Here is a 24,121-nt window from a genome sequence, read left to right as displayed (position 1 = left end):
TCCAGAGAGCGGCAGAGGGCCTTTAGCTGACACTTGAGCACTTTTTAAGACCCTGCTGGCTGCTAGCCTTGCCTGGGTCTGTGTGGTCCTGCCATCTTGGCCCAGAGAGCTGCTCATGAAATGCAGATTCCCTGCTACTTCCCAGGTTCTCTGTTTAAATGGGATGATGTGACTTGTGTAAAATTACAGATATATTTTTGATATTAACAGATAAATGGTTCTGAATGAATTATACGGATCCTATTTTGTTTGCTGCAAACAGTGCTTTTATTTGCAAGACCAGGTCACATGATTTCTGTGTCTGGGTAGCTGCGGTGAACCCAGGAGCTTGGGTATTTGTGTTAACCTCCAGGGAACTCCAAGGCCCCCAGCTTCTTTCTGCTCAGTGCCTCCTTGTGGGTGCTCTACTCACCTCAGCCCTACCCTGGGTCAAAGAGGTCATGAGGCTAAAATGATCACACTTTTGCTGTACGGCATTAGCGTAGAACTGGCTGCATGGGGAAAGCAATCTGTATACCTCAAATCAGCATCAAAACCTATGCTGGCTACAGTTTTTAGGGAATTACATACTAGTATTTATGACTTTAGTGTTTTAATTTTTTAGCCCTCAGCCTCCAGGGAAGTGCTGTCATCTTCCTTCATTGTGGGCATGAAGAAATGGAAGTTAGGGGATTTTAGGTCCCCATTTCAGGGCCCCTCGTGCTCCTGAAGTGTTTGTTCTACCCTGCTACACCTCAGAATCTCCTGGGATACTGTAAAAGTCGGTCTCAGCTATCTTGAGCCAAACACAGTGATCTTGGACTTGGTGGGGTGGAGGCGACCCAGTGACCACCTGCCCAGCCACGCCTCCAGCTCTGCCTTACACTTGGCTCCTGTGTCATTCTTGGGGACAGTGCTCTTCTCTTGTGTACTAATTCTATGTCTTCCTTTCACCCCCAAACAGGAACAAATTATCAGTCTGGTCAATCAGATCTGTGGCAAAGTATCTGGTAAAAATGGCAGCATTGAGAACTGTCTCAGTAAACCCACACCAAAAAGAGGCCCCCGCAAAAGAGCGACAGTGGACGTGCCGCCTTCCCGGCTGTCAGCCTCCGGTTCATCCAGAAGTGCTTCAAGCTCATCATGAAGATGCCAACACCCGTGGTCAATTTATATATATTTTTTTGTAATTATTATATTCTAGTTTGGAGTACTTGCTGTAGGATACAAGCTGTCTTTGCACTAGCTCTAAAGAAGATTTTCTTCTGGTTTTAGAGAACTAATTTTGTTTTAGCATTAAACTGTTGAACTTTTTTTTGTACTTAGAATACCTAGATACTGCAGTCAGGTTTTGGAAACTGCCGTTATATTCACTGTTTTGAAAACCCTTGAGGGGCTGTATTAATTTGTATTGCCCCTATGGCTGAGAAAAGCCTTTTTTGTTTTGAGGTTTTTGGTTTTTTGGGTTTTTTTTTTTTGTTTTTTTGTAACTGTTGGGGAAAAAAGGCTTTTTAAACCCATTTTTGAAGAGGGTGAAGTTTGGAGAACAAATTTTAAAACCATCAGTCATGTGAGCAGATTTTTCTAGATCGGAAAAGGGATAGGAGACACACACACACAAACACACAGAGGAAAAAACTTGAAAAGAAATGGCTTTGCTTTGGCTGTCTTTTCTTCTGTCATGTGCAAGATGAGTTTATAATTTTTAAAACCGGAGAGCCCCCATTTTGTTTCTTTGGGCGGTTATGGCAGCTGAAGGCGGACGTTGTTTCCTAACCATAGGCAAAACGAGGAGATTGGAGCGAGTGGGTTCTCTTTACCAGCACATCACTATGCATCTGTTTAAGGAAAAAGGAGAAGCGCGAAAGGAGGAAGACGACGACCGCCGGCCTTGGAGGGGTCACGTGAGGGAGACCTGTGCCTGATTTCATTAGGAAATCCATTCTGTTATTTTTTGGTGCTGTTGGCTACTTTATCAAAAAACCCTTCAATAGCATCCTTAAGAAAAAAAAAAAAAAAGGAAAAAAAGTGATTGAAGCCATTAAGTGCTTCTTTGTCATCAACGTGCAATCTTTCTAACATTCCATCTTCATCTCACTGCTTCTTGTTTTACACCTTCACAAGTCAGCATTAATCTTTCTTTTTAAATTGTCTCGTTTATGATCACATTTAGAGCCACTAGGAGGTCTGCAGTTCTTTTTGAATGTGAAAAATGTATTTGCGCTCATCTTGTCTATTTTTTCTCTTCATGTTGTAACAAAAGGAAAAAAAGAAAAAAAAAAAGAATCCCATCCCTTTTGTACATATGCCTGTAAATTGTTTTAAATACTTGAGCCTTTTTCTTGGTAGGGGTGGGGAGGGGTGAGAAGACAAGATGAAGAAAAGCCTTACATTTCAGTTTCTTCATCGGTTGGATTGGATGCTTACAGGGTTTTTCTTGTAACATTTATAAGTGCTGCTTACATCACTGAACAACAACAAAAAAATAATAATGGAGTAGCTGTTGCCCTTCTCCGGTTGTGTGTACAGTATGTGTGGAATAAAAAAGGGAAACTGTTTTCACAAGCTGTTCTTTGTTTCATAATTGGATTTCATCAATCCCGTAGCTACCCATATTGCACTGAGCTTGCCAGTGGTGACTGCCAGGAACGTCCTATGATCCACTTTGTTGGTCGTTGTTGCAGAAGACTGAACTGTTTTGGAATATTTAACAATGACATAAACAGAGTCAAGTGTTTTCCAATGTGGTTGTCCGGTTTTTATGGCCTTGCTGTGTACTTTTCCCTCTTTTTGACAGTGAACTTCTGCCTCTGGCTTACAGTTTGACATTTAATTTATTAGCGCTGCTCTGCACCCCTCTGTTGGGAGGGAATACTTCATGTGGTTTATTGCGAGTTTTTGTTTACTTTTCAGGTTTGTAATACAAGGTTTAATAATAAAAACAAAGTTTTTTGGACTTTTGTCTGTCTTGTGGAAGATGAGTTAATAAAACAAGCTCTTTTCTGATCCCTGGAGAGAGGGCTGAGAAGACTTCCTTCAGCCATGGCATGAAGCTAACAACTCACTTGAGATTGTCCTCTACTGGTGGTTGAGTCCCCTTTGAGCAAACTAAGTGGTTTCCACGTGGCCCAGCTGGTGGCCCTGGAATGTAGCTGCCCTGTGTGCTAGTGATGCCCCACTACACTGTTCCTTCACTCTCACTGGACTGTTAAGAGTGGTGAAGGGAACACATCTCTGGGGACCAGGTTTTGTCCAAGAGTTAAGAGTAGGGTATTGCTTTTGGCTTATTTCTGTTCCTTTAGGCCCAAATGTGTGTTCTCACTATTAAAGTAGGAGTCAGTTGTGGACTGATGAACTGACAGCTGTCAGAGCTGAGCTCGACTACAGTTTTTACCTTGTGGAAGGGTGGGTCGTTCACTCTTACTCAGACCTGAGCTGCTGTGGAGCCTACTCAGCCTCCTGGGCAGCCCCTCCCCATTCCCTTCACCACGCCCTGTGGGGTCAAGAGCTACATGGCCTTAAGGATGTGTGTGTTCAGTAGCCTGTCTGTATAAACTAGCTCTGCACTCTGTTTAATGTTTGAAGCCCTCAAACTTTATTGTTAGCTCTTCAATCAGTTTCTCACACATTATTGGCAATTGTATAAAAAAATCAAGAACCTCCATCAAACAACCTAACGTTACAGGCAGGATTCTGTGCGCAGCTGAAGCTGACTTGGATGTAGTCAGAGAATACAAACATCCTATTTAAGAATCGCTGTCGTCACTCACACCTGGAGAGGCCTTTCTGTTAGTGTGTAACGTGGCTAGGGCAGTGTCCACCTGGACTTCCTCCTCATCAGACTGAACAAGGGGGGACTCCCCACCTGCACTGGGCTCCTGCGTGGCTGGGTCGGTGCAAGTAGAGGGGGAGGAAGGCGGCGTGGCTCGGAGTTCTGAGGGATTTGGAACCTGAAGTGTAATTTCATTCTGACAGGTACTGGATTCAGGCCCTGCAAAATAAAGCACACACACACAAAAAAAGCCCATCATAAAAGCCTTGCAGTTTTGAGTTGCCACAGATGGCAAGTGTCTGAGTATGCTTGGAATCAGAGAAGTGAACAGTTTTGGTTCCTGTGGGGTCTGGAACCAGGTGGCTCATCACATTGTACGAACTGCCCTGGGAGACTGAGCTAAGTGACGCCAGAGGTCCCTGAGCTAAGTCAGCCACCTGTGTCAGAAAGAGAATGATTTCAAACTATAAAATCCAGCATAACAGTATGCTTAACAGCCGGAGGGCATGTGCTACTTGTCTTTGAGGAGCAGTGCTTATAACCTTGATAATCTAGATTATTTCTTTTTATCCTTTTAGGTAATTTAGGTAAGCTAAGAGAGAAAGTCAAAATTATTGACCTTTCAGCAGTTCTCCAATTTCATGGGAACTAAAGTTGACAGAGTCAAAATTCTTTATGCAGGTGAAGACACCATTTCTATAACTCTTCTTGGCTCTGAAAGAAAGGGCAGCATTAATTCCTTTTTCCAGTATTCTGTCCTCAGGACAGGGGCAAATGCACCCAAGCCCCTCTCTTCCCTGGGATAACATCCCAGATTTGCGGAAGAAGTTGCGAGGAAGTAGAAATCATGATAATGATAGACCTTTCTGGAGATGGCCACGGTGCTGCCGGGAGGACTGAGCTTGCCTTCACCCAGCCAGAAGAATGGGTCTGAAATTTTAAATGTACTGAGCCCAGGCATAGGTCTAGTGTAGGTCGGGTGCCTCAGTAAATATTTGCTACATGGACATGAAACAGAATTTTGGAAAGGCATGAGTGCCATAGGGTTGCAACAGATTTTTTTATAATACAAGCCAAGTGCTGAACACACCGCACAGCCGTGCCCGGGGCAGGCACTCCACTAAATATGTGCTGAAGGAGGAGGAGTTAAAAACAGATGTTTATGCCAGGTACAAAATGCGACCCCACCTACCCCTTAACATGATTAAAAACCCAACTCAATTTCTGGGATGGAAAAGCAGGTAAAACACAATTAAGAATGCTTTCTACTCAACCTAGACCTCCCATTACTGGGCATCTACCCAGAAGGAAAAAAATCCTTTTATCATAAGGACACTTGTACTAGACTGTTTATTGCAGCTCAATTTACAATCGCCAAAATGTGGAAACAGCCTAAATGCCCACCAACCCAGGAATGGATTAACAAGCTGTGGTATATGTACACCATGGAATACTATTCAGCTATTAAAAAAATGGAGACTTTACATCCTTCGTATTAACCTGGATGGAAGTGGAAGACATTATTCTTAGTAAAGCATCACAAGAATGGATAAGCATGAATCCTATGTACTCAATTTTGATATGAGGACAATTAATGACAATTAAGGTTATGGGGGGAAGCAGAAAGAGGGACGGAAGGAGGCGGGTGGGGCCGTGGTGTGTGTCACACTTTATGGGGGGGCAAGACATGATTGCAAGAGGGACTTTACCTAACAATTGCAATCAGTGTAACCTGGCTTATTGTACCCTCAATGAATCCCCAACAATTAAAAAAAAAAAAAATGCTTTCTACCTGCTGAGTGTATTGCGGTAGAACACTTCAGTCTCGAGAAAAATTCATGACTGAACAACCACTGTTTATAAAGATTTGTACACTGTGTCTGGTCAGTCAATTCTGCTACTAATAAATCCTTGGTTAAGTTTATGCAAGTCTGTCAACCCTACCTGAGACGGGGGCCAGCACAGTGTTGTCTTCTCCGCCTGAGTTCAAGAACACATCCAAGGCCTCCTGGTCAGATATGTCCATCAGGTCCATCTGCTCCAGCATGTCCACATTCACTTCCATGGACGACATGCTTCCTATGGGCTCTGGGAACAGATCGGCAACACAAAGTATACTTTTTATTAATACTTTTAGGCATAAAGTATTTCCTGCTACACCTTACTTCAAAGCAGAATCTGTAATGTATTACTAAATGACACCCTCCAGTCTGGTACTTTAAATACATACCAAGTCACCCCTGGTGACCTTGTTATCACAATCACCTTTTGATTCCACCGCAATTACTCTGTTCATCCCTAGCCCTTTGTGGGGGATGCCATGGACAGGACAATCTGCAGTAAGCAGTTCTCACCTGTTTGGTGAGGGCACCCAAAAGCACATGCTGTCTCAATGAGGCCAACGTTGCTGCAGCAGCTCAGAGTTAGCAGCTACCTACCTCCCTGCCATAGGCAGGTACAATCCTATAATTCCAGTTGAATTTTTCACAGCCTTTTGATCATTTCTTGGTCTCAACAACTAAAAGGGTTTGAGCATCTGCAAGCTGGGGAGTTAAAGAGCCAAGAGCTCCCTGCAGTGAAAGCACAAAATAGAAGGAGCCAACACAGCCCACTAGTGAAAGATTAAGAATACTGCTCATCTGCCTTGGCCTGGGCACTGATTATGAGGGATGCCTCAAGGTCTGGAGTTCGTATTATTCTACACATGGTGCTGCTGGCAGAAGCAAATGCAAATTGCCTCTGGAAAGACACACCTTTACCCTTGATTTATACAAAATCCACTCCAATTCAATCTGGAATTTATAACATGCATGAAAATAAAGCACTAAGAAAGGGAAACAAACAGCATCCTTTCTCAAGAACCTTTACATGTTAAAAGAAAAGATGGAGGTGGCGCCTGTGGCTCAGTGAGTAGGGTGCCGGCCCCATATGCCGAGGGTGGAGGGTTCAAACCCAGCCCCGGCCAAACTGCAACAAAAAAATAGCTGGGCGTTGTGGCGGGAGCCTATAGTCCCAGCTGCTTGGGAGGCTGAGGCAGGAGTATTGCGTAAGCCCAAGAGTTAGAGGTTGCTGTGAGCCGTGTGACGCCACGGCACTCTACCGAGGGCGGTACAGTGAGACTCTGTCTCTACAAACAAAAAAAAAAAAGAAAGAAAAGATGGAGGAAAAAAGATGGGTCTCACAATACAAACAGACCAGACATTTGAAAAAGAGTAACGTCTAGATAGGACAAATTTAATCACTGAAATTTAAAACTCGGTGAAGATTACAGTTATGCAGAAAATTAATAAAATAGAAGATATTTTTGCCATGATACTGCACAGAAATAAAAAGATGGGAAATAGCAAAAGAGCTTAAGAAGTGGAAAATGAAAAAGTTTAACATACGTTCACAGTTCCAAAAGAGAATGGAAGAGCAACTATATTCAAAGAAGCTGATTATTTTCCTGAATTGAAAGACCTCAGGACCCAGATTTAAGAAGAAAAATGCATTCCAAGCAAGATAAAAGCAATCCTCACCTACATCAATTGCTCTGAAGCTGAAGAACATCAAAGACAAAGGCTCTCTGAAAGGTAGCCAGAGAGAAAGGGCAGGTTAAGATAAAGAAGGAAATAATTAGGATGACAGGCAACTTCTGAACACCAATAATAAAAGCCAGAAGACAGCAGAATAAGTTCAAAGAGGAGAGATAAATGTCATCTCTAAAATGATACATCATTAGATATCATTAAAGATCAAGTATAAGATATAAGCTCAGTAAAACCAAGAAAAAAACACCTTATCATGAGCCTACTAAAGGTGTAAAGAAGAAAGATCTAAGTGCAAAAAAGCATATTTGGTGAAGAGACTTGCAAGGGTGTGTGTGATCGAAAGCCTGAAGTACAGCAGTCGGAAGGGGAGTTACTGTAGTCCATCTAACCTGCTGAACAGTTAAGGGTTTGGGAGGCAGAGGAGTGCGTGCTTAGAAGTAGTCTAAGACCCCTGTTCCACCTGGCAGGACGATAGAGTTTCATTATCATTAGGCTCACAAAATAATTAAACTTGTGCACTAACAAGAGGTAAGCATATAATTTCTATTTTCAGGTGGAGGACAGTTCATTATAGTTTAGGGGATCCCATGCCTGCTCTACTTGCTTCAGACTTGACAGGTGTTGACCGTGGCCACACGGAGGACACCAGCGCACCGTCACTGTCCTTGACCTACAAGGCTGACTGGTCAGGGGAACTTGACTATAGCCCACTTCTCAAACTCGTCCTAAGTCTTTCGTCTTCTGTGGGTGCTTGGTGAGTGGCTTGTGTGTTTTCTTTCTGGGGCTGTGAAGCCTTTCAGCAAGGCCTTTCTGGCTTTGTGACTGTTGGCCTTTGTTGGACTTCATTTTAAAAGGGGCACTGGCGCCCATTTCTGTCTGTGTCATCTTCTCCAAGGGCAAGAATATATCTTTTTTAAACAGAAAAGAAAAACATTGGACTAAAAAGCATAGGAAGTTTCTAGGAAAATGCTGTGGCACCAAACAAATGCAGATGATAGGAAGCCAGGGAGGTCAGTAATCACAGTAAATATCGATAAACCAAACTTGCCAGTTAAGAGATTATCCGACTGAAATACAGTGGTAAAACTCAGCTTTATTCTGTTACAGGAATACTAATGAAAATAGATAAGAACATTAAAAGTTTTATTAAAATATGGAAAGCATGTAATGGGCAAATGCTTTAAGAAGAAAATTATCTTCCTAATCAAACAAAATAGATTTTTAAGGAGAAACAAAAGTAATACTGGTAGATAAAGGACCAGTAATGATTTTTTAAAGATTCAATTCACCATGAAGATAATTCAAAACCTCTGCAGAACTCCAGAATGACGATGACAATACAGCATCCATGACCTTGGGAAGGCGCGTGCTAGTAACACCTACTTGGTGATTGACGTTAGCGATTCCAGAATTAGTAATAGAGAAAAGCAAAATCTTATTTTACAATCACAGTAGAATTTAGTTAGAAATCAGTAACAAAAAGTTAACTAAGAAAACTTTCACACATCCAATTATTTTAAAACACAGCTTATAAATCAAATAGGACATCTTAAGGCTAGGCACCTGTACTCAGTGGTTAGAACACAAGTTCAAACCTGGCAGGGATCTGCTAAACCAAAAAAAAAGGACATCGTAAAAAAGGAAAAAAGAAAAATCTTTAAACTACTAAATATCAAAACTTGTAGAATTCACCTAAAAATAGATAGTATCAAAAGCAAGAAATTTTGGGAGGTGGTGGGTTCAAACCCAGCCCCGGCCAAAAAATAAAAATAAAAAAACAAACAAAAGCAAGAAATCTATAGTTCTGAATGCCTTATTAGGGAAAAACACTGAAAATTTTGCCTAAAAATCAGTTTAAATTAGGAAAAAACCAAATGCCCAAATAAAGCAAAACTAAAGTAGAAAAATTAATGCAACAGTAGAGAGGAAGAAGAAAAAAGTTGGTTCCTTGGCGGGGAGGGGAAGCAAAAATTAACAATTTTAGGAATGCAAAAGCAAGCCTGACCACAAATACAGCAAGCAAACATTGAAAGGAGCACTATGGGCAATGTTATGCTAATGTATTTGAAAACTAGGCTATTCCATGGAAAACTTGCCAAAATTAACAAGAAACAGAAAATCTCTAAAGCCATCAAATAAAAAGAATAGGTGGCTTTTCAAACAGATAAGTCACCGGTCCCAGCACGTTGGGTAGCCATCAAGGGGCCCATTCTGCCTTAGTCTAGAACAGTGACCCTTCAATACAGTTCCTCATGTTGTGGTGATCCCCAACCATAAAATTATTTTCATTGCTACTGTTATGAATTGTAATGTAAATATATGATATGCAGGATGTATTTAGGCGACCCCTGTGAAAGGGTCGTTCAACCTCCAAAGGGGTTGCGACCCACAGGCTGAGAACCTCTGGTCTAGAAACTCAGCGTGATTCCAGTGTAACTCTGGACAAGGCTTTCAAAAAACTTGAAACTATAACATTTATAGAGCCAAAAATAGCAACAACAACTCTGAAAAAAAATGAATGCATGAGTATGTACAGGATGGAGGGCAGGGCTTTCTGGCCTTGGCAGTACTGCACTTTGGGCCACACTTTGTTGTGCAGCTGTCCTGTGCATTTCAGGGTGTTTGCAGCATGCCTGACCTCTGCCCAGTAGGTGCCAGTAGTGCCCCTTACCCCAGTCACCACAAGCAAAATGCTCTAATGTCCCCTGGGTGAGCAGAAGTTTCCCTAGCTGAGAACCACTTTTTGATGAGTAAGTGTAAGACAGGATTGGTGCAGGGACAGATGATAGAAGAATGGGACTAAAAAGAGAACCTAGAAAGGACTAGCAAATATATGGTAACAGGTGTAGATGGACAGCAGTATGATGCAGTGCAGACAAATAATTATCACTGTGGAAGGAATTCTTATCAGAGCCCTACTCCACTGCATACACAAAAGTCAACTGGCAGTGAACTAAAGAGCCAAACAAAATGGAACTCTTAAAACTTTTAGAATAGAACACAGCGGGCGGCGCCTGTGGCTCCGTCGGTAGGGCGCCGGCCCCATATACCGAGGGTGGCGGGTTCCAACCCAGCCCCGGCCAAACTGCAACCAAAAAAAATAGCCGGACGTTGTGGCGGGCGCCTGTAGTCCCAGCTACTCGGGAGGCTGAGGCAAGAGAATCGCTTAAGCCCAGGAGTTGGAGGTTGCTGTGAGCTGTGTGAGGCCACGGCACTCTACCAATGGCCATAAAGTGAGACTCTGTCTCTACAAAAAAAAAAAAAAAAAAGAATAGAACACAGCAGAATGTCCTTGGAACTTGCAATTAAGCATAAACCATGAAAAATAAAACAGGTAAAGCAGATTACCTTACAGTAAGCTGATTTAGCAAAAGACTATTCTAAAATTGCTAAGGCAGGCAAGATGTAATCCTACTAGCACTTTGGGAGGGCAAGGCACGAGGATCGCTTGAGGCCAGGAGTTTGAGACCAGCGTGAGTGAGACCCCCCGCTCCACAAAAAGCCAAAAAAATTAGCCAGGCATGGTAGTGTGTGCCTGTTGTCCTATTTGGGAGGCTGAGGCAGGAGGATTGCTTGAGCCTGAGAGTACTCTATGTCCAGTCCCTACTTAAATACAATAGAACTTTCATAGCTGACCACCTCCCTACACTGACCTACTTTTCATAGAACAAACATGCACCACGTGCGCACGCCAGTACAGCAGGTCTCGTTCCTCATGCTGAACACCTCCATCTGCTGACCAATTTGTTACAGTCTCTTGAGTGGTCAGCTTACAGAGGTTCTACTGTACCTGATACTACCAAGTACTGACAAAGATATAGCATAATCAGAACATGAGTACAAGGCTAGGGAGATAGCTAACTGGTAGAAATTTAGTATGCAATTTGACAGAAGCTTAGTAAAATTAAAAATGTGCACGTCATTGTGACCAGGAATCACCATGATTACATAGCCTAAAGAAGTTACAAACCCTAAAAAAGAAGTTCTCAAAGTGTGGTACCTCAGCATCACCTGGGGGCTCTTTTGATTTTTTAATTTTTTGTGAGACAGGGCTTTTTGCTTTGTTACCTGGACTGGAGTGCAGTGGCATGATCACAGCTCACTGCAACCTCTCGCTCCCAGGCTCAAGCCATCCTCTTACCTCAGCCTCCTCACCTGCTGGGATTACATGTACATGCCACCATGTCTGACTAATTTATTATATAAACAGGATCTCACTGTGTTGTTCAGGCTTGTCTCAAAGTTCTGGCCTCAAGTCATCTTCCTTGGCCTCCCAAAGTGCTGGGTTTACAGGAATAAACTGCTGCCTGGCTGGAAGTTGTTGATAATGCAAATCCTTAGGCCCCACCCCAGACCTACACAACCAGGAACCGGAGGGTGGGGCCCAGGGAACCACGTCTGAACAGCCTTCTGAGGACTATGAGGCTGCTCAAGTTTGAAAACCATTGGCCTAAAGCAACTCATTATACATGTATATGGGGAGATGTATTATGGAAATGTTTTTAATAAAAAAAAAAAACTGTTAACAGACACCTATCAACACAATGATGAATAAATCATACCATATTTATAGAAATATATTCAGGAATGAAAATCAAGTCAGAGCTGAATGTATCAGTATGGATGATTATCAACATACACACACAAGTGCACTTTTGCCTTCTAATATCATTGTTCATTTTATCGTTAGCCCAAACATCACCCCATATACTTCTCAGGACAGTGGGTCCATCCTGGAACACCCCAGAGCTGAGCACAGGGCCTGAACTACCAGCTCGGAAGAGTTCCACAAGAAGCAGAAATCTAGTTGATTTCCTGCTATAGAGCAGGAAGCACAAGTACAGTCTAGGTGAATATCTCCAAGGTGAAATATTAATAAGTAACTTCATTGTCAGGATACCCTGACACTCAGCGGTAAAATCAAAGTAATAAAAACGCTTTTCTGATTGGGAGGCTGAGATGGTGGATTGCCTGAGCTCATGGGTTTGGGACCAGCCTGAGCCAGAGTGAGACCTTGTCTCTAAAAAATAGCTGGGCGTTGTGGCAGGTGCCTGTAGTCTCAGCTACTCGGGAAGCTGAGGCAGAAGAATCACTTGAACCCAGGAGTCTGAGGTTGCTGTGAGCTATGACACCACGGCACTCTCGGCACTCTCCCAAGGGTGACAAACTGAGACTCTGTCTCCAAAAAAAAATGCTGTTCTGAGAAAACAGGAATCATGCCTGGTGGAAGGTCTCGGGAAGTACCTGATTAGGTCCCGACAGTACTTGGAACTCTGTGGCTCAGCTCCTCTGGCCCTGTCTTCAGCCCCCCTCATGCCTCAGAGGCTCCCTGCTCTGTGGGGTCACTCAGTCTTACCACTATCCAACAGGCACAGTTGTCCCTTCACTCCGGTAATTTTCTGGATAAAACTTTCCATGGCCTTGTGATAATTAAAAAATGATGCTTTTGAAAGTAAGAAAAATTCCAACTGCAATTTCTGATTTAGTGGGATGAGTCCAAAATATCATGTTCACTGTAGAGAATTTTTATTTTGATTGATTCTTCTAAATTAAACTTTCCCATATTAATTTTTGGAGATGAAGATTCCTCCTTAAGAAAGGGCAGCATGGCTTGGCACCTGTGGCTCAAGCAGCTAAGGTGCCAGCCACACACACCTGAGCTGGCGGGTTTGAATTCAGCCCAGGCCCGCCGAACAACAATGACAACTGCAACCAAAAAATAGCCGGGCATTGTGGAGGGCACCTGTGGTCTCAGCTACTTGGGAGGCGGAGGCAGGAGAATCGCTTGAGCCCAGGAGTTGGAGGTTGCTGTGAGCTGTGATGTCACAGCACTCTACCCAGGGCGACAGCTTGAGGCTCTGTCTCAAAAAAAAAAAAAAGGAAGGGCAGCATGACTTGTCAGGCTGAGGCATCTAAAGATGGCTCTGCACAGCCCTACGAAGTGATGCCTGATTACTGCTTGTGGATGTCTTTTCAGCTCTAGCTCCAATTTTCTTCTTCAATGCTTTCAAAGCCATCTACATTGGCAACATGTGCCTGACTCCATTTTTTTACCTTAAAAAAAAAAAAAAGAGCCTGATGCTTTCCTGAAACTGAAAGAAAATTATTCTTGAGATACTTAAAACAATGAAAATATCATATCACTGACCTCTATCTGGCAAGGATTTGCTGAGGGCATTCTCTTTGCCAGTTATGGAGGCTCCCGCAGTGAAAGCCCAGTCCCTGTCACTACAGCTTGCTGTCAACAGAAACAGCACACCTGAACAGGGCCCACGCTTCTACCTCACCCTCTACGCAGTGTCTGTCCAGGGTTTCCCTGAGACAGTGGGAGCTGCTGCTTTTTTTTTAAGGCGATTCTCTTGCCTCAGCCTCCGAATAGCTGGAACTACAGGCGCCCGCCACAACACCCGGCTATTTTTTGTTGCAGTTTGGCCGGGGTGGGGTTTGAACCTGCCACCCTCGGTATATGGAGCCGGTGCCCTACTCACTGAGCCACAGGCGCCGCCTGAGGGAGCTTCTTAAAAGAACAGCACACCAGCAGGCGCTAAACTGAGCAATGCTGGAGTCAGACTGCTTAGCAGCCAGCCTGCTCGTCTCCTGAGACACTGCTGCAACCCCAACATGGAGAGGGGCCTTTGAGAGATAATTAAGGTTAAATAAGGCCATGGCCCCATGATGAGATGAGAACTCCTAAGAGACACCACAGAGCTTCCTCCCACCCCCTGTGGCCTTGTGGGCACCCAGTGAGAAGGCAGCTGTCTCTGAGAAAGCCCTTACCAGAAACCTACTGTGCTGGCACCCTGATCTCAGATCACAAGCCTCCAGAACTCAGGGAAAACAAATTTCTGTTGCTAAAGTCATCCAGTGTTTTGTTATGGCAGCCTGAAGTAAAACAGTGTCCTTCTCAGCTCCTGCCCGTGACAGGACAAAAATTCCTGAGGCAAAACCTCCTCTCCCTCCCTAGGAGCCCTGGAAGGCCAGCAGTGAAGTGCCTGGATAGTGCACCACTCTGAGGAACCACAGTCTGACCTTTCTAGATGAGCACAGACTCTGAATCAATGGGGTATAAAAAGGAGAAAGCTGACTCTGTAGATAAAGATGTTAAACTTCACATCTGCACTATCCGCCGGAAGAGAAAGAAGCTTTATTCACGTCATTGATTATCCGTATCCACCAATACATTCGGAGGCATTCGGATACACTGCTATTAATCTTTTTTGCACATTATTTTCCTTCCTCATGCTTTGATTTCTTTAACCTCTCCTGGGAAAAGGACACAAAATTGGATGACAAGGAAGGAACAGAGCTAAGCTAGGGGGATGGGAGTGCAGGTAGAGAGAACAAGAAGAAAGGCCAGAGCTGGGGAAGGCTGAAGGCTGAGTACCAACAGGCCTGGGGGCTGAGGAGGTGTCTAGGAGGTAATGAGACACTCAGGAAACTCCTTGGACAAGGCTCTACACTGCCTGGGGCAACAGGTGAGGCTGGGTTCTGCCCACACTAGCTCAGCACTGGGAGAGGGAAAATTTAAGCTGCCTGGTGCCAAGGCCCTGCCCACCCTCACTGTCCCTTCTGAGATGCCCAGTTCTTCTGAAGCAAAGGCTACAGGAAGGAGTCCAGACTCTTGATTTCTCCCCTAATCAGTCTGTTCCTTATAGCACGTTTAGAGAGGTAGAGATTCTAAATCAGTGACTTAGAATCACTATGCCATGGCACACTGGTATGCTGTAAGAGGATCTTAGGTGTGCCGTGAAAATTTTTAAAGACCATTAATTACATTATTTTCCAAACAAGTTCAAGGCACAGTAAGTGTTTTCTTTATTTTTACTTTTATTTCTTTTTGAGACCAAGTCTCACTCTATTGCCTCAGGCTAGAGTGCCTTGGCATGATAGCTCACAGCAGCCTCAAATCCCTGGGCTCAAGAGATCCTCTTGTGGGCGCCGGCCCCATATAGTGAGGGTGGCGGGTTCAAACCCGGTCCCGGACAAACTGCAACAACAACCAAAAAAATAGCCGGGCATTGTGGCGGGCACCTGTAGTCCCAGCTACTTGGGAGGCTGAGGCAAGAGAATCGCCTAAGCCCAGGAGTTAGAGGTTGCTATGAGCTGAATGACGCCACGGCACTCTACTGAGGGTGATAAACTGAGACTCTGTCTCTACAAACCAACAAACAAAAAAAGACATCCTCTTGCCTCAGCCTCTCAAGTAGTGGGGACTACAGATGTCTACTACAATGCCTGGCCAGTTTTTAGTAGGGACGGGTGTTGCTGTGGCTCAGGTTGGTCTCAAACTCCTGAGCTCAAGCCATCCTCCGGCCTCAGCCTTCCAGAGTGGTCAGATTATAGGTGTGAGCCACTGCGCCCAGCCTTTTACTCTGTTGCCTTCAGTAGAGTGCCATGGCGTCACAGCTCACAGCAATCTCCAACTCTTGGGCTTAAGTGATTCTCTTGCCTCAGCCTCCCAAGAAGCTGGGACTACAGGCGCCTGCCACAACGCCCGGCTATTTTTTGTTGCTGTTGCCACTGCTGTTTTAGCTGGCCAGGGCCGGGTTCAAACCCACCACTCTCAGCATATGGGGCCGGTGCCCTACCCACTGAACCACATGCACCACCCAGATCAACATAATTTAAGTTGGAAGTTTAACTATAGGTTAACTAGGCTATGGAAGTTTAACTATAGGTTCAGGTGTGCCATGAGATAAAAAGGTTGAAAAACACTGATCTAAATTAAATGTTCAAGTAGTGAAGCTGGTTAAACACATAAGGACGCATCATGACAATGACGATTCAGCCCTTAAAACATACCCTTTCAAAGAATTTTTTTTTTTTTTTTTTTTTTGTAGAGACAGAGTCTCACTTTATGGCCCTCGGAAGTGTGCCGTGGCCTCACACAGCTCACAGCAACCTCCAACTCCTGGGCTTAAGCGATTCTCTTGCCTCAGCCTCTCGAGTAGCTGGGACTACAGGCGCCCGCCACAACGCCCGGCTATTTTTTGGTTGCAGTTTGGCCGGGGCTGGGTCTGAACCCGCCACCCTCGGTATATGGGGCCGGCGCCTTACCGACTGAGCCACAGGCGCCGCCCCCTTTCAAAGAATTTTTAATAATGAGAAAGAGCCCTATACAATAGTAAGAACAGTTAGATACAAATCAATCCACCAGCCTCGGCCTCCCAGTGTTGAGATTACAGGCATGAGCCACTGCACCCAATCTGTTTTACTTTTAAAAAAATTTTCCAAATTTTCTACAAATATAATTTCCGTTTGTAACCTTTAAAGATTTTTTTTTTTTAAGCCTAGATCAGCAGCCCTCAACCTTTCTGGCATGGAAGACAATTTTTCCACAGATGAGGGGATGGATGGGACAGGAGGCAGAGCCGTGGTGGTGATGCTGTGCAGCCCGGTTCCTAATAGGCTACACACTAGTACTGGTCTGCAGCCCTAGGGTTGGGGACCATAGCCCTGTGTCAATAGGAAAGCAAAACAAGGGCAAGACAGAGAGGGCCTGATGCACCCCCTTATACTGCCCGGCTCCACCAAAGAGATGGGACTCCTGAGACCTCACCCCACAAGCTCTCTGCCTAGTACACCCCACACAGGGCAAGTCCCTGCCACGAGCAGTCCTGCCCCAGCTCACCTCGCCTCTCGGCAATCTGCAGGTACCCTGTGGACAAGTACTGCTCCATGTCCTGCTGGAAGGCCTCCTCAAAGAACTTCTGCCGCTCCTTTAGCTTCATCTGCTGTGTGTGCTCCATCTCCAGGACCTTCTGGGTATGCTCTGCATCAAGTTCAGCTGAGGAAACAGTACCTGGGGTTAGGGTCTGCAAAGGGACTGAGATAGGAAATGGGTGGAAACACACGGATAGGGACGCATGGCTTTGACAAACTTGCAGGGCTCTTGTTCCAGCTGCACATACAATGGAGTGCTCCCTCCACCCCCACCCCGCAAATCTGCGCTCCCCGCAGTCAGACCCTTCGTCCCACTCCTCCACAGGAACGACCTTCCCACACACATCCACCATTCTCCAATGACAAATAGCTGTTCACCCTGCAAGACCAGCTTCTCAGCCCCTAATCTAATTCAAGCGCTCCATCCGGATGTTGCCACATCCCTGTGTGTGAACCTGTGTAGCTGACTGCTAAGTTACAGCACCACAGCTAAAGATTTGGGGTTCCTGCAGTACTGTAATCATATATTACTCATTTTAATATCCTGTCACCCAGCTCAGAGCATGGCACACAGTAAGCACCCAAGAAGTGTTTGAGGCCGGTGTGCTCACTCACACCTGTAATCCTAGCACTCTGGGAGGCTGAGGCAGGTGGATCATCTGAGCTCAGAAGTTTGAGACCAGCCTGAGCAAGAATTGAGACTCCTCACTACTAAAAATAGGAAAATTAGCCAGGTGTTGTGGTAGATGCCTGCAGTCCCAGCTATTCAGGAGGCTAAAACAAGAAGATCCCTTGAGCCCAAGAGTCTGAGGTTGTGGTGAGCTATGACGCCACAGCTCTCTACCCAGGGCAACAGAGTGAGACTCTGTCTTAAAAAAAAGAAAGAAAGAAAGAAAAGTTTGTTAAGCATGTATAACAATAGAATATTATTCAGCCTTAAAAAGGAAGGAAATGCTGTCACATGCTACAACATGGTTGAATCTTGAGGACATTATGCTGAATGAAATAAACCAGTCACAAAAGACAAATAAAATTGTTCATTTTAATATCCTGTCACCCAGCAGGATATGTGGCAGTCAGATTCACAGAGACAGAGTGGTGGTTGTCAGGGGCTGGAGGGAAAGGGCATGAAGAGTCCTTGTTTAATGAGACTAGAGTTTTAGTTTTAAAAGATGAAGAGTTAAGGAGATGGATGGTAGTGATGGTTGCACAACACAATGAATGTATTTAATGCCACTGAACTGTACACTTAAAACACTGTTATAAAGGTAGACTGTTATACGTGTTTTACCACAAAAAAAAATTGGAAAAAAATGGTAAGAGATTTAGAGCCATAGTTTTGAAGTAACAACAATAACAACAAAATTTGAGTATGTAGCCATCATGGAGTATTAGGAAGTGCCTAGTCTTGGCTTTTTAGTGGTTATTGACAATGCAACCTAAGTCGGTTAATCTTTCTCATCTGAAAACTTGGGATATAAATATTAACCCAATGTGGATATGAAAAGTAATGAAAATAATGTGAAAGAGCCTGATAATTACAGTGGCCAGTGACCCGTCAAGTTAGGCCTGAGTCAGTAACACCAGGCAAGAACTACTAAGATTATCAAACTTAGCCTGGTCATTCAAACAAGAACCCCCAAATTTCCACCTGATAAACATTTTCCAGTGGTTAGTCTTTCCTCATGGCATGTATGGAGAAAATGGAAAATGAAATCAGGGTCAGATGTTTACCATTATTCCCCTGCTACATAAGTCTAAGGGCTATTTCTAAACTTGCTTTGGGATCTTAAGTCTTCTATACGTCATAGAAGGTACAGGCAATGTCCTAAGAGGCCCAGGCCTCTGCTCTGAGATGTGCCTGCCCTGCAGTTGCTCCATGGCAGGGCTGACCTCGCCAGAGGAAAAGTGTCTGGGCCAGCCTGACCCAGTCAGGCTCATGAGGGGGAGCAGACCCTTCCTGGAGAAAGATCTGAGGCATGAGAGGGATCTGACACAGGGCCATGCTCTCTTGCTGGCTTTGGTGATCTCTAGGAGCTGAGAGCACCCACCAAGAGGAAGGGGCCTCTGTCCTGAAACTGCAAGGAACCGGAACTCTGGTGAACCCTGACTTCAGACTCATGAGACCTTGGGCAGAGAACCCAGTCACATCATGCCTGGACTTCTGACCTACAAACTGTGAGCTGATAAATCGGTATTGTTTTAAACTGCTGAGTTGTGATGATCTGTTACACAGCAATATGGGATCACTCCAAACAGCCGGTATGAATTCCAGTCCCTGTCTGAATCTGGCTAATAGAGAATCAAAAGAGAACAATCTGACTTCTTTCCCTTAAGCAAGTATTTTGTAACACTTAGCCTGTGCGGATACCCTGCTCTAGTGAGTTTGGCAAAAGGACAGGTGTTATTATTCCAGAAAATCTAGTGATCAGTAGAGTATTTCAGCTACTTTACTGTCCTCAGACAAACTGTTATCAACAATTTTACCCGAGGCTTTGTTCCCTCCGATTCATCTGAGGGGTGGCAGACTGTCAACATCTTTGGGGTGTTATCATGTGATTTTTTAACAAAGCAAACTTAGCTGATCTTGCATGGTCAACCGTCTAGGAGGCCCCACTGATCTGCCCTAGCCCCCCATATTCCCAGCATCACACTTTACAGCTTATGGGTACAATATAATCACAGGTGCAGTACAGAGTTCAGTTTTCTTCTCAAGTCAGATACAGCGTCTAATACTTAGAATATTCTGGTCATTCTAATCTATACATACACAAGGCATACAAGCTAATGCATGACACAAACAAAAAAATAAACATTCCCAATTGCATGTGATCAGTAAAGTATTTCCTCTGTGCATTCTCCTCACACTGTCGTAATTATCATGTGTCTTCTCTACATCTCCGCGTCACCTACCATCTCACATCTGAGTTTATGGGAAAATGGTCTGACTCAGCCTTGGAATCAGGCCCCACTGGGTCCTATCCTCACATCTGTCCAGCCCACGCCTGCTTTCAGGGGCCACTGTGGGATGGGGCTCTGTGTGAGCTCATCAATGTGCACACAGGGCCAGCTCCAGACTGTGATTCCCTCTGTTTTTCCAGGCAGAGGAGGACTCTCTTGAGCATAGCCCAAAAGTTCTGGGGAACTGAGGACAGCTCTCAGCCAATGGGTGCCAGCAGTCCATGTACCGGCCTGTCTCCCATCCTCAGGTGATGATTCTGGGGCGCGTTCTGAACACACTGCCTGGGCCGCAGCTCGGGGAGCCTGCCCTCTTAGCCCTCCTTCCTCTGCTATCTCACTGCTCCTTCCCTCCTGCTTCCTGGATCACCTCCCAGACCACCTGTGGCAAAATCAGCCTCTGTTTCAGAGAACCCCAAGTGACAATTCCATTGCCAACTTCACTTCTCCAAGTTGCAACCTCCTCCTCTGTACAAGTGAGGTAAAAACACTTATTTCATAAGTTTGTTGGCAGGATTAAATGAGGTAGCATGTGTGAACCACCAAGCACGCAGCATTGGCCAACAGCTGACAGCTAACATTAAAACCAGCATTATTTAAACAACAGGCTCTCAAAAAGGGAGTGCTATGTAATATAACCAAGAATCAGGACTCATCGCAACAGTGAAAATCACCCCCTCTCTGCCTCACTCAGATACTTCAGAATTAGTTACCTTTCAGTGCCCTTAATAAATCTGCAAGGAATTTAGACTGTACTCATAAGAAAAAAGGATTGAACTGAGGAGGATATCTTTTCATTTGTTTCACTTCAACTGTCAACATATCTATTCAAATGCTTCATGACTGCCAAGTACAGTCGAATAAGCCAACTCTAAAATATATTAAGTGTGCTCCAGTTAATCTTTTAAAAAATAATTCCACACTAAGTAGCTTAAAAACAAAGATCATCAAAGGAGTTTTAATTAAACAATATCTTGTTTTAACTAAATTAAGATTTTCTACAGATATATAACTTGAAAACATTTGAGTGTCCTTTAAATCTCTGTATTTGTCTGTTCTTCCCTAGTATAATAAATGACATCTTCAATGTGAAGAATTTTTCTTAAGGCTTCTGCTTTTAAAAGTTGGATTCTCCCATGTTTCTGAATTACTGGTCCTATAGTTTTTAATCTCAGTTTTTTTCTACACTGGAATGAAATCCAATCATGTCTAAACCTTCACAGGAGAATGGGGGTTAGATTAGGGAACTAAAATGTCTTTAAAAATATGGTTGAAAAATAAAACACAAAATGATTGTTTTAAGTTTTAAACATGTTATTCAGTAGCTGTCTGAACTATCTTCACTTCAGAGCCCTCCTGTGTGCCAGGACTGAGCATGGGGTAGAGCCGCGTGCCCGGCACCAGCCATGCATTCAGGCTGGCAATGGGAAAGTCAAGGCTGACTTTTAAAAATAACTTTGCAGCCCAGCAGCTGAGAGAGACTTCCTCCAGCTCCATGACTGAATGAGGATGTTCTAATTGTGCCATGGGTACCAAAATCACCCATCAAGTGTGGATCAAGAAACAACCAAATCAGGGAGTGGTGAAATGATGGAGGTTTAATGGTATCTGAATTTTAGAATGATTATAGAAAAATGTGAATTATACAACATTTTCTACAAGGAAAAATGACCCCTTCTTCACATTGAAGATGTCATTTATTATACTAGGGAAGAACAGACAAATATAGAGATTTAAAGGACACTCAAATGAATGGCCTTAAGATGAAAAGGAAGAAAAAAAATAGAAGAAGATGCAGTAGTTTTTCTACCAGGAGCTAGTAGTAATTATTTAGTTCCATTATCAACCCAGGTCTCTGTCTCTTTTTATTTCAATTTCAAATCAGTGCTCAAGTTTTATCTGACTGCAACTTCCACCTTAGCCACCACTACCAATTTCAAATGGATAATTACTCAAAACAACAAAAAATTCCATTACTGGCAAAGATGGTATAATCAATTCTCAATTATGTGTTTTAATGGGACATAAGGATGACACAAGACATATGTAAGTTTAAAAAAAATCCATCAAGCTCATTTCAGGAACAAATTTAACCTATTCATTCTACAACTAAGCTTTTTAACAGAGCTGATAACTAACAAAAGAAGAGTGAGGTATTAACCAGCTGCTGGGAGGAAGGCACGGATGAGGAGGGCCAGGATACGCCTCTCTGTTAGAAGAGGTAATAGAAACAGCCTCAGCCCAAAATGTCAAAAGAGAAACAATAACGTTTCTCAATTAAAATATCTCTAAATTATATAAAGATTCACAGCATTTTTCTTTTCTTTTCTTTTTTTATAAGAGGAAGGGCTTTATTGTCAAAGCATTTTTCATTCAGGATAAATAAGACTAAGAATAAACTTAAAAACCATTTAACTATAACTTAGATGTTTTTATATTGATTTAGAGAATATGCATTTTGTGATACTAAAATATGTGTGACATGATCAAACAGAATTAGGAAATCTCTGTAAATTTCTAACCAACTTCTAAATACAAATAAAACGAGTATCTTCCCAAATTGTATTTGATAAAAACAATTGCCAATGGGCTGTCAAATTACATAACCACTAAAAGACACACTGTCTACGTGACAGAATTAAAAAATTGAGTACTAATTGTTTTATGCTTCTAATTATTTACATTTACTTAACAGGTTTTTTTGGAGGCATGAACAATGCATGTGCATTGCAGAAAAATTTTAGCCACAAAAAAAGCACATGTTACAGTGTAAAAATCCCTTTGAAATCATCATAAATAGGTGACCAGCCCAGCATTTTGGTATATGCCTTCTCTGCCTCCCAGAGTGCTAGGATCACAGGCATGAGCCACTATGCCCAGCCTAAAGTTAACACGTCTTTGGAAAGAAAGTTAAATGACCTGCTATAGAACGTTTCTTTATCCTCACTCCAACACACACACACACACACACACACACCCCTTACTTTATCAAATACTACATGGTACTTGTCTTATTTCTTTTGCATGCAACTAGAAAAGATCCTTACCTAAAATATAGTAGTTTAGAATAACTGCAGGTATTTTGCAGACAGTCAGAATAAATAAGTTTTACACAACAAAGAACTCATGGCAACTACTAAGCTGTTCACAAAGGTAAGTAATTAGGAACTGCTACTGGAAGTGCTGCTTCCTAAGGAAACACTATTCCAGTATCTAAGCTTCTACAACACTTTTAAAATTTCTACCAATTACCCAAAGGAAATGACACTAAAATATTAGCCAAATAAACACTGTAGACACATGATGTATATGAAAAGGTTTGCCAGAAATATTAAGACAAATGTACAATTGTACCTTCTTTTTTACAGGAGGGACAAGGCAGTTTGAAGACCTCAGTCTGACTGCAGGGTCAGTTCATGATGCAGGTTTGGGCAAACCACTCACCGCTCACCCTCTCAAGACTTCCCCTTAGTAGGAGGAGGGAGGTTGGATGACATGGATCAAAAAGTCACTTCCAGTTCTTAAATGCTCACATTTTATTTGAACTTACTTTTGATTGGAGCAGTAAGGAGTAATCCCATATCCTGTCTATATTTTAGTTAAATTAAATGAACATTGGATTAGCATTAAGAAACTTAGGACCTTTGGATTTAGACAATGACATTTCAAGAAAATTAGATTTAATTGTCAGCAAAATCTGAAGGTTTTCGCATCCATGTTTCTGGTCATTTTACTGGTTAAAGAATGATTAGGACTGACAGTTTAGGATAAATGGATCACTGAGAAATGTACTCAATCTGTGGTCAAAGCTATCTAAATTTTTAACCTGTTCAAAATTAACAGACTCAAATTTGGAGGTTAATTATCAGTCGGGAGCAGTGGCCTACGATGAGCCCAGATAGTATCAAGACTATTTCTCCCAATAGGGATCAACAAATAACTATGCAGGTGATGTGAGTCTCAGTTTAAAGGAGTAATTCAACTTCATTTGAAAATGCCATTCTGTGATGTGACAAAAGATAATTTTTACAGAAACATTATAAAAAATGCCACATGAAATACCTATAGTATTGTTTTTCTTTTCTTTCTTTTATTTTTGCAAGGATTCAAAAAACTCCAGTCTAGCAGGTTTGTGTGATAAATATTTAGATAAAAGCCCAATTTTCTAGGATTTTCAAGCCACATCTGACACTTTCCTGAATTTAAACTATGGTATTGG

At 43.1% G+C, this 24,121-nt stretch overlaps 2 protein-coding genes across 7 annotated transcripts in view; one reads left to right on the top strand and one right to left on the bottom strand.

Moving 5' to 3' along the window:
• The window catches only part of JARID2 (jumonji and AT-rich interaction domain containing 2), a 277,560-nt gene extending 274,625 nt beyond the window's left edge, over positions 1-2,935 (top strand). For all 4 annotated transcript variants that reach the window (XM_053603827.1, XM_053603829.1, XM_053603830.1 and 1 more), the window contains one exon: positions 944-2,935. In XM_053603827.1, coding sequence (XP_053459802.1) covers positions 944-1,126 — 183 coding nt within the window. In that variant the 3' untranslated portion in view covers positions 1,127-2,935. The remainder of the gene's footprint in view (positions 1-943) is intronic.
• A 615-nt stretch (positions 2,936-3,550) lies between these two features.
• Positions 3,551-24,121, bottom strand: part of DTNBP1 (dystrobrevin binding protein 1) — a 173,588-nt gene continuing 153,017 nt past the window's right edge. For all 3 annotated transcript variants that reach the window (XM_053603831.1, XM_053603832.1, XM_053603833.1), the window contains 3 exons: positions 16,913-17,068; positions 5,696-5,839; positions 3,551-3,970 (listed from right to left, as the gene is read on the bottom strand). In XM_053603831.1, the coding sequence (XP_053459806.1) occupies positions 3,726-3,970; positions 5,696-5,839; positions 16,913-17,068 (545 nt within the window). In that variant the 3' untranslated portion in view covers positions 3,551-3,725. The remainder of the gene's footprint in view (positions 3,971-5,695; positions 5,840-16,912; positions 17,069-24,121) is intronic.

The sequence above is a fragment of the Nycticebus coucang genome, chromosome 9 (assembly GCF_027406575.1).
Source record: "Nycticebus coucang isolate mNycCou1 chromosome 9, mNycCou1.pri, whole genome shotgun sequence".
NCBI lineage: Eukaryota > Metazoa > Chordata > Mammalia > Primates > Lorisidae > Nycticebus > Nycticebus coucang.
Note: the sequence above shows the minus strand (reverse complement) of the source record. Positions and strands in the feature narration are given on the sequence as shown.